A 10202-nucleotide genomic window follows, 5' to 3' on the forward strand; every position below is an offset into this window, starting at 1 on the left:
CTGGAAAGCAAAGTCTATTACTACTGCAGCAGATGTTATCAATCATGAACTTCTCTTACAGTTTTCTGCCACCCAAATAATCTTGTGATTACATTACATTAATACTTGTTCCATGCTCACAAGTAGAACATTTCATAATGACGTGGAATGTGTCACATAAGGTTTCTTTATGCAAATTTATTTTCTTAGTTACAATTACTGCTTCATATCTAAAAATTTCTCTACTGAGTAGGAGGAGTTGTCATTCAGAAATTCTTTTAATTTGTTTTTAAATGTTGGTTGGCTATCTGTCAGACGTTTAATGTTATTCGATAAATGAGAAAGACTTTTGTCGCAACACAATTCACTCCTTTCTGTGCCAAAGTCAAATTTAGCCCAGAATAGTGAAGATCATCCTTTCTTCTAGTGTTGTAGTTAAGCATTTAGCTATTATTTTGAATTGGAAAGGGGTTGTCAATAACAAATTTCATACGTGAATATATGTACTGTGAAGGTACTGTGAATATCCCTAGTTTCTTAAATAAATGTCTGCAAGGTGATCTTGGGTGGGGTTCCAGCTATTATTCTGATTACGCATTTTTGTGCAATGAGTACTTTTTCTCTCTATGATGAATTACCCCAAAATATGATGCGATAAGAATGCAGTGAATGAAATTAGGCATAACATGCTAAATTACTGATACATTTATCACCAAAACTTGCAATAACCCTAATAGCATAAGGAGCTGAACTCAAACATTTCAGCAGATCAGTGTGTTTCTCCCAAGTCAGTTTCTCAAATGTACACACCCAGAAATTTTGAATATTCTCCTTAGCAACAGGCTTCTGTTCAAAGTCTATATTTATCAATGGTGTTATGAAATTTACTGTACAGGCCTGTCTATACTGTGTCTTCTCAAAATTTAGTGCAAATCCTTTTGCAGAGAAAAACTTCTTTCCTGGAAGACATCACTTATAAATTTCCTCACCCAATTTTTGTTTGTTGGGTGTTGTAAGAGAACTAGCTCTGCATCTTCATGAATATAGATGGCAAGTCATTAACATATATTAAGAACAGTAAGGGACCCAAGACGACATTGTGGGACACCATTCTTAATTCCTCTCCAGTTAGATGACTCCGCTGAATTTTGCAGACTATCTGTACCATTAATTTTGACCTTCTGCATTCTTACAGTTAAATATGAATTAAACACTTTGAGCACTATCCCACTCACATCACAACACTTAAGATTATCTAGAACAATGTAATGTTCCACACAGTCAAAAGCCTTCGAGAGATCTCAAAAAATCTCAACGGATAATGTTTGGTTATCCAGAGCATTTAATATTTGATCAGTGAAAGCATATAAAGCATCTTCTGTTCAAAAGCCTTTCTGAAAACCAAACTGACATTTTATTAGTACTTCCTTTTTACAAATATGTGAAGCTACTCTTGCACACATTACTTTTTCAAGAATTTTGGATAAAACTTCCATAAGCAAGATTGGGCAGTAGTAGTTAGCACATCAGACCCATAACACTTTTTTGCAATGGTTTAACAATAGCATATTTCGGCCTATCCAGAAAAATGTCGTTTCAGTGAGCTATTAAATATGTGACTGACAATCCCTCTTATCTGTTGGAAACAAACTTTTGGTGTTCTGTTGGAAATGCCAACTCCATGCAAGCTTTTGGTTTTGAGTGAATTTATTACTTTCCTAATTTCGGTAGGAGAGGTGGGTTTAATTTCAATTTTATCGAGTTGCATAGGTCTTACCTCTTCCTTGCATTTTCTAATAAACAACTGGAGCCTGTTTTCTTTACAACACTTAATAAATGACTATTAAAAATATTTTCTACTTTTGACTATTTGTTAAACTTTTCATTAAGTTTGACAGAAATTTTAACAATATCCAAATCATTTTAATTTTATTATCAGAGGTGCTGATTTCAGACATAATGCACATACACTATGCAATCAAAAGTGATTCGTACACCTCCAAAAATACTTTTTTCATATTAGGTGCATTGTGCTGCCACCTACAGCCAGGTACTCCACATCAGTGACCTCAGTAGGCAGACATTGTGGGAGAGCAGAATGGGGCACTCCGTGAAACAGACTTCGAACGTGATCAGGTGATTGGACGTCACTTGTGTCATAAGTCTGTAGGCGTGATTTCCACACTCCTAAACATCCCTAGGTCCACTGTATCCGATGTGATAGTGAAGTGCAAATGCAAATGGACACGTGCAGCACGAAAGCATACAGGCCGACCTCATCTGTTGACTGATAGATACCACCGACACTTGAAGAGGGTCATAATTTGTAATAGGCAGACATCCATCCAGACCATCACAGAGGAATTCCAAACTGCATAGGATCCACTGCAAGTACTATGACAGTCAGGCGGGGGGTGAGAAAACTTGGATTTAATGGTCGAGCGGCTGCTCATAAGCCCCACATCATGTCGGTATATGCCATATGATACCCCACTTTGTGTAAGGGGTATAAACATTGGAAAAACATTGTGCGGAGTGACAAATCATGGTACACAATGCGGCGATGGCAAATGCCTGGTGAACGTAATGCGTAGTGCCAACAGTAAAATTTGTAGTAGGTGGTGTTATGGTGTGGTTGTGTTTTTCAAAAAATGGTTCAAATGGCTCTAAGCACTATGGGACTTAGCATCTGAGGTCAGCAGTCCACTAGATTTAGAACTACTTAAACCTAACTAACCTAAGGACATCACACACCTCCCATGCCCGAGGCAGGATTCGAACCCGCGACCGTTGCAGCAGCGCGGTTCCGGACTGAAGAGCCTAGAACCGCTCAACCACAATGGCCGACTGTGTTTTTCATGGAGGGGGATTGCATCCCTTGTCGTTTTGCGTGGGATTATCACAGCACAGGCCTACACTGATGTTTTAAGCACCTTCTAGCTTCCCAATGTTGAAGAGCAATTCGGGAATGGCAATTGCCTCTTTCAACACGACCAAGCACCCTTTCATAATGCATGGCCTTTAATGGACTGACCTTCAGAGTCCTGACCTGAATCCTATAGAACACCTCTGGGATGATTTGGAATGCCGACTTCACGCCAGGCCTCACTGACCGACATCGATACCTCTCCTCAGTGCAGCACTCCCCGAAGAATGGGCTGCCATTCCCCAAGAAACCTTCCAGCACCTGATTGAACGTGTGCCTGCGAGTGTGGAAGCTATCGTCAAGGCTAAGAATGGGCCAAAACCATACTGAATTCCAGCATTACCGATGAAGGGCACCACGAACTTTCAAGTCATTTCAGCCAGGTGTCCGGATACTTTTGATCACATAGTGTACTTCTGGACTTTTTAATAACTCCTCTTAATATAGTGCAGTAGTCCTTATAATATTTGAATGTTTCTGGACCGTTCTCTTCCTAACAGTAAAATACATTTCCCTTTCTGTTTACAAGACATTTTTATCTCTCTAACACAACACAGCTTTTTAGTGGTTTCTTACAATTATGTTTCACTGCTTTCTTAGAGAAACAGTTTTCAAATATACTCACAAAGGTATCATGAAATTTATTAAATTTTGAATTACGATCAGGTTCCTTGTACACCTCATCCCAGGCTAATTGTTGCAAGCTTTCCCTAAAATTTGCAATTGTTAAATTGTTAACTGAATGCACTATTCTACAGGACTTTTACATTACTGTATGTCATATACCGTTTAACTAGCTGTGCATTATGACCAGGACCACTCTCAATGGGAAACGTAGTCATTTAATTAAATTAAATTTATCGTGGTCTATTAAAACTATATCAGTGTGCTGCTTTCCTGTACTACCCGAGCTGCAACACTAATGTCAAACTGAAAGAATGAAGTAGTACTTCAAGGGCATTATTTCTATCGGACTCTTTCAGAAAACCTACATTGATATCCCCCACACTTTATTGTCCTTTCTTGCACATGTTTGAGGTCATCTGATAGTCCAGCCTTATAGTTTAGGTCCATGAATCATACTCACAACAACTAAATATTGTGTAGAATGTGTCAATAGGTTTACAAAGAAGATCTCTTCTCCACAAAAATGTGGCTGGACGTTTATATAACTTGAGTATAGATGGTGGTGGTCAAATATTTTTTTATAGCTAGTTCCTGTGCATGAGTAAGTGTAAACTGTGGATAGTGTAGAAACTAAGCTCCTAGTGTTGTATATCTGAATGCTATTATTTTCAAACTGTGCCCAATTCTTCACAACAAACTTTGTATGAGGGTAAATGTGCTGCGAGGTTGTGGTTAATGTGTAATTCTTTACAAAATATTCCCTACATTAAGTTGGAGGACAAACATCAGACAGTCTTACAGCATGTTTGTGTGTCATGAATACTGTGCAAAAATTACTCCATATGGTATAAATGGAGGTACTCCAAGAAACCTAATTCTTTAATGCTTTCATCACCAAAAACAGCAACTACATTTTCAGTAAATGTTGCTCAAAATGAAACTAGTGTTTTAGCTGTTCTATAACATGTTATTTCCGATTCAAATTATGATTAACATGCATATCCCGCAATTTCCTTTCCCCCGTGCTGTATTACAATAAATGTACAAAACTGAATGAACTATATTAGCTAAGCAAGTTACATACAATTTGCTGAGAACCACTCAATAGTAGCCTACTTTTGAATGTTCATTTACATATTTGTAGAAGCACTAATTGCACTGTACCAGTATCCAAGCTATTCATCTAAGTCTGCTGTTTCCTTTACTGACAACACAGCCTATGTGATGTTCCATTTCATGTAGTTAAATGTGCAGCAAGATTTGTCCACAGGTTTTGTCTCTACAGTCATATGCAAGAAGTGCACTACATATTGTCATTGAGTCACATTCTTATACTACTGATCATTCACAAAAGAAGTAGACAGACCAATATTTTTGACTGCAAGGTATAACATTTCATACAATATATCTCACACACTCACATTTGGATTATATTAAGCAGACGAATACTATGATGGTAAAATGATCCTCATAAAAATACTTTAATTTCCGAAATGAAACATACGAAATTTTTTACTCTTCCAGAAATTGTAAACATTTCTTCTGACTTTCCCTAATACTCTATTGTGTTAAATATTTTGTACAAAATACTACACAGTTTGATGATTGCTCAAGTCATGTGCCATTTCCATCAGTATAGATTATTTGAGTTAAATGTGAGGCACTACAATGTGGGCAAATTATTTCTGTACAGGAATGACCCTTATCTTATAGATAGTTCACACACCTTCTGATAAATTTTTAGTAAGAACTGTCAGGTAATTATGTTATTTGTATCAATGACTTTCCAGACAGTATAAGACAGGGAGGAAAAGTACTTTTTTCTGATAACAGCAAAATCACAGATGTTGATAAGACACTTATTAGAGAAAGCAAATGAAACCCTGAAGGATGTTTACAATTGAGCAGTATGCAACATATTAACACTGAACATAAAGAAAAACAGTATGCATTTCAGCATAAACAAGGAAAACAATTCTTGTTCATTAAGCATAAATAAATCTATAGACTTACAGTGTTTTTAGTGATGAATACTGACTGTCAGTTAACATGGAATGAACACACACAGATTCTGGCAAAAAAAAGCTGCCATCAATATGTTTCGCTACTGGGGTTTTATTGTCAGTTTATAACAACCAACATCTTGTAGTCACATACTATGTGCATTCAATTCTTAAATATGAATTTCTTTTCTGGGAATCAAAGGAGAAGAACATAGTTTTTAAACTGCAGAAAAGAGCCACAAGAATAACAACCAGCGGTGGTAATCATGCTCAGTGTAAAGAGCTACTTAAACAACACTGGGCGTCCTCACTGCTCCAAGTGATTACATCTAGCAATCTGTGGTGCATATATGGGAAAACATGAAGCACAGCTGAATGCTTGCACATCTAGAGCCAGTTTTGCAAACTGCAGTTAGTACAAGACACACCGCAGCATCTTCATGGTCCAGAAACCAGCAATGGGTGTTTTATTGAGTGTTCAGTAATGAAGAGCAAATCTCTGCTTTATATTATAAGTTATCTGAAGCAAATTGTGTGTAAACCAAAGAACACCGTACAAAAGAGTGACCAAATCAGGTGGTGCAGCTATTAAGACACTGACCTCATATTTGGGAGGATGGATTTTGTTTTGTCTGGCCATCCTGATTTAGGTTTTCCCAGATCACCTCAGGCACACGCCAGGATGGTTCCTTGAAGGTATCAGCCCACCATCTGTCCTATCATCTCATAAAGCGCACTTACATATTCGATGTATTTTGAGCTATTGATTTTCATTGCATTACCTTGACAATTCCTATATCATTGAGAGAGAACCCTTCGATGACAAAATAAATAAAAACGTTTGTGCGTCTCAAATATTTCAGTCACCTGACTAATTCGCAGCTTATGTATTACACATCTGTCCTCGACATAAAAATAAATAAAATAAAAATTTATGCAAAGCTGCAAAAATAATACAGCTGATGCATGAGGAAAAAAAAAAAAAAAAAAATCTTACAGAGACGAACGAGCCATTCCCCAAGGGGAAGTGAATCTTGTAAAATTTTAGAAGTGCATGCTCTCAATATGTCAATTAAGAAATTCAAATTCCAGAACTATTTTCATGAGAGTCACTGTTCATTAACATTAAACTGTCATCACACAAGGTCCATGGCATTATAGCCATCTCAGTTGAATGTTATCAAAGGCATAAGGCATTACAGTAACAATGACATCTACAGACAAAATTTTCCATCACTTGACAATAATTCAAATGGTTACACTGTTCACCTAACAGTTACAACTACTGAATGACATATATTATACCTTTTAAAGACAAGCTAATGATCATATTCTAACGGAAAATGAAGTTCGTGAAAGAATCATCACTAACAGTGAATTTCACCAAATTGATCCTGCTTAAATAGCAAAATATTTTACACCCAGAACAAACATTCCAACACTCAACATTCTTATACAACAAAAAAGAAAATAATCTCTCTGCTCTGCTCAACTGCTGCAGAGTCACACAGTGTATGTTTATCATAAGCAAGTCTCCTAACTCCTGTGATATTTACTATATGCATCGTGCAACACACCTGTCCGAAGTTCAAATGTAAATATTAGTGAAAATTCCAAACATAGTAGCAACTTCTGTATTTTCTATTATTAAAAATAAATTTACAAACTCTTCATTAAATTTTCAATATACCACATTAGAATACTATCACCGTATCGCAAATTTTACAAGTGTAAAGTCTTTAAGCAGGAAGGGCTTGACGAAGTATAGTCATTTGAAAACATGATTCAACAAATTATGTTGACATTTCACTTCGCATATATCACTTAGTGCCTCGTTACAATAGTTGGTAGTATATAATGACAATGCAAACACATTAAAGTCTTCAAAAGGGGTCAGTCAGTAAGTAATCACCTGTAACATTCACTGTTATTTCGAGTAAGATAGCACAAAGGTGTATTAGTCTTGTATTTAAAATACATATAACGACAGTCAGAGTCTCCTTAATGATTTACCGATACTGTAACCACAAACGAGGTTGACATTTAAAAACAGTAAAATTAGATGTCACAGTGTGGCTAGCTAGAAAATTTCCGTAACATTTGGTATTAACGTAAGACATTTTTCGAATGGTTAGCTACTTCAACTTTTGTTTAACAATTAATGTCGTTTTATCAATGATTGATCCTACACGCCCACTTCACTTCGGCATTAGCTGCTTCAAGCTTCACTATTTACGTCGAAATATACAATGCCTTTAATGCTACAGTATCAGACTTCACAACAGTGCAATATATCTGCTACGATTAATTAATTTATCAATTCTGTCTTACTTACTTTGTCCAACCACGGCTTTCAGCGCCATTTTGCTACACTCAATCGAAACGTCAAACGCCCCTTCCCGTACCTACAGCAGAGCAGGCTCCAGTTTTAACACTGAAATGTTGGCAACGCGCCAGCAAAGATAATATTAAAAGAGAGCACAGTACTATTTAACATCACTGACAGAAGCAAGGAACCTCATCTTAGCTTTCATTTTACTTTAGTGAATGGCAAGTTTCGTGACATTCAGCCAGAGCTAATTGACTACGAAGCGATTCACTATGACCATAGTCAACCGAAGGCTGACGAAACAAAAACCAAAACAAAATAATCGTCGTGGTATACGCCTATGGCTACTGCATTTTAGCAACACGATGCATATATATAAGTGTGTGTTCCAAACAAACCAATCGACTTAAATTTGAAAATCTGTGCGATTTATTTCTCACATTTGTCACTTGTGTGAGATGACTATTGAAAAATGAAATTTGTCAACTTCTCATCCAAAAGCGGAATTAGTAAATCCCACTGCCAGAGTGTAACCCAGTGAAGATTAGTGAGCGCACGGTGTACATTGCAATGTGAAGCTGAATATGCGAATTCGTGCGGACATCAAGGAGTAATTAATCATGTTTTTATCTCATTCAGATCATATTAAGAAAATCTTGGATTGGGATTGGGTATTCATCTAAGGGTGATTAAATTAAGGTTTGACCGAATTAAGATGAGCCTGTGATATGTTATGTGTACAAATATAATTGAAACTGCTTGTGTCCTGACAACATCTATACAGTGGAAACTGTCTACATATGAATAAATAAATAAATCTCATGAGATGTCAGTGCTAGAATTGTTGAGCAGCGTCCTTTCGGAAGTTCGCAAAATGGGACTGCATGTTATGCTAATAGCTCATTTGTAGCCCACTGATGTCCTTTGGAAATGTACAGAGATACCATATCCTCTAATATGATACCATAGGACATACTTGTTGCAAAATAATCGGAGTAAATAAACTCTCTTATTTCAGATGCATTGGAGAATATTCTGATGGCATAGATGACAGCACTCACACCATTGGGAATCTATAACCATGTGTTTTTATTTCGTATTAGACACCATTGAATAGTTCTGGCTTAACAATAATCACAAATAAAAACGTAATAACCAATAAAAGCAACAAAAGGAAACTTTATAGCTGAATGTTCAGGTTTTTCAACCACTTGATTGCATTGGAGCCATCTTGGTGCAAATCTTTGAGGGCTCCCTTGAAGCCTTGCACGATATAGTTCTGCAGATACATGGAACCATCTGCGCCCTTTCAATGTACTGAAAGTTTGAATTGTCTCATCAACTTCAGCTATGGAGAATAGCAGCAGTTCTTGTAGTCTTCTCACGTGATTGAGTTTATACCAGGAGGCCCAAGGAGAGCTGAAACCCAGAAGTTTAACAGTCAGGTTTTCAGCTACCAATACACCTTGCTGTGGAAATTATGATCACTCTGATTTCCAATCAGCTTCAGGATTGAGAGGCATTAGTTGACAGATAGCAAGATTTCAGCTAGACTGTAGAACCTTAGTGGATCATACTGTGCATGGGGAGAGACTGATTCTTTTGTGCTCTTGTTCACAGCTGCTCTAGAGATTGTTGTATTTTTTTGTGAGGTGGAGTGGTACTGCTTAGCACTGGTAGCCACCGTTTAGGGGTAGCCGGCATTGTAACTATTACTATATGCATAGCCTGTTGAAGCTGAGTATTCTCTAGACAACTAGGGGAATTATGGAGCTATGTGATTGAACAGTACTCATCTCATGAACCAATTAGCGCCTAAACTGACATACTCAAAGGGATTGTGTCGATTCTCCACAAATATTCACTCACCCATTCAACAGATATCAACAGATTATTATGGTTTTTCACTTGTCCATCTGTTTTTGGGAGGCAGTGTCAGAAGGTAAGTAACATACACAAGGAAATAAACCCAAATACTCTGCATATGTGTTGCAATGTAAAGTGTAATCTCTGAATATTATCTGTAGACAGTAGTTTCCAAATTTATTATTCAGATGGAATGTTGCAACACTTCTCTTAAGGGTCTGGCCGGAGCTTTTGCCACCTCAAATACTTCTTCAATGCAAATAGCTCCTCTGTCATATATTACTTCTGTCTTTGACATGTTGGTTTCATATATGTATATTTTGTTGTGAGACCATTACCAGCAGTTTCTGAGTGTATGATTTGTTAAATATAACAGTGAGAACTGAGCTTTGAAGCCGGCCATTGTTCATGGTATGACTAAACTTGGGACAGGTGGTTATTTAGTAGGTCTATATTGTCCAGTAAAGAGCTG

The 10202-nt window shown here is 37.0% G+C and overlaps 1 protein-coding gene across 1 annotated transcript in view; it reads right to left on the reverse strand.

The window, feature by feature from the left end:
• LOC124721315 (protein ROP) overlaps nt 1–7961 on the reverse strand; it is a 103144-nt gene extending 95183 nt beyond the window's left edge. Inside the window, 1 exon segment of the mRNA XM_047246227.1 lies at nt 7871–7961. Within this exon segment, the coding sequence (XP_047102183.1) occupies nt 7871–7898 (28 nt within the window). The 5' untranslated portion in view covers nt 7899–7961.
• Nucleotides 7962–10202: the final 2241 nt, after the last annotated feature.

Source organism: Schistocerca piceifrons, chromosome X, assembly GCF_021461385.2.
Source record: "Schistocerca piceifrons isolate TAMUIC-IGC-003096 chromosome X, iqSchPice1.1, whole genome shotgun sequence".
Lineage (NCBI taxonomy): Eukaryota > Metazoa > Arthropoda > Insecta > Orthoptera > Acrididae > Schistocerca > Schistocerca piceifrons.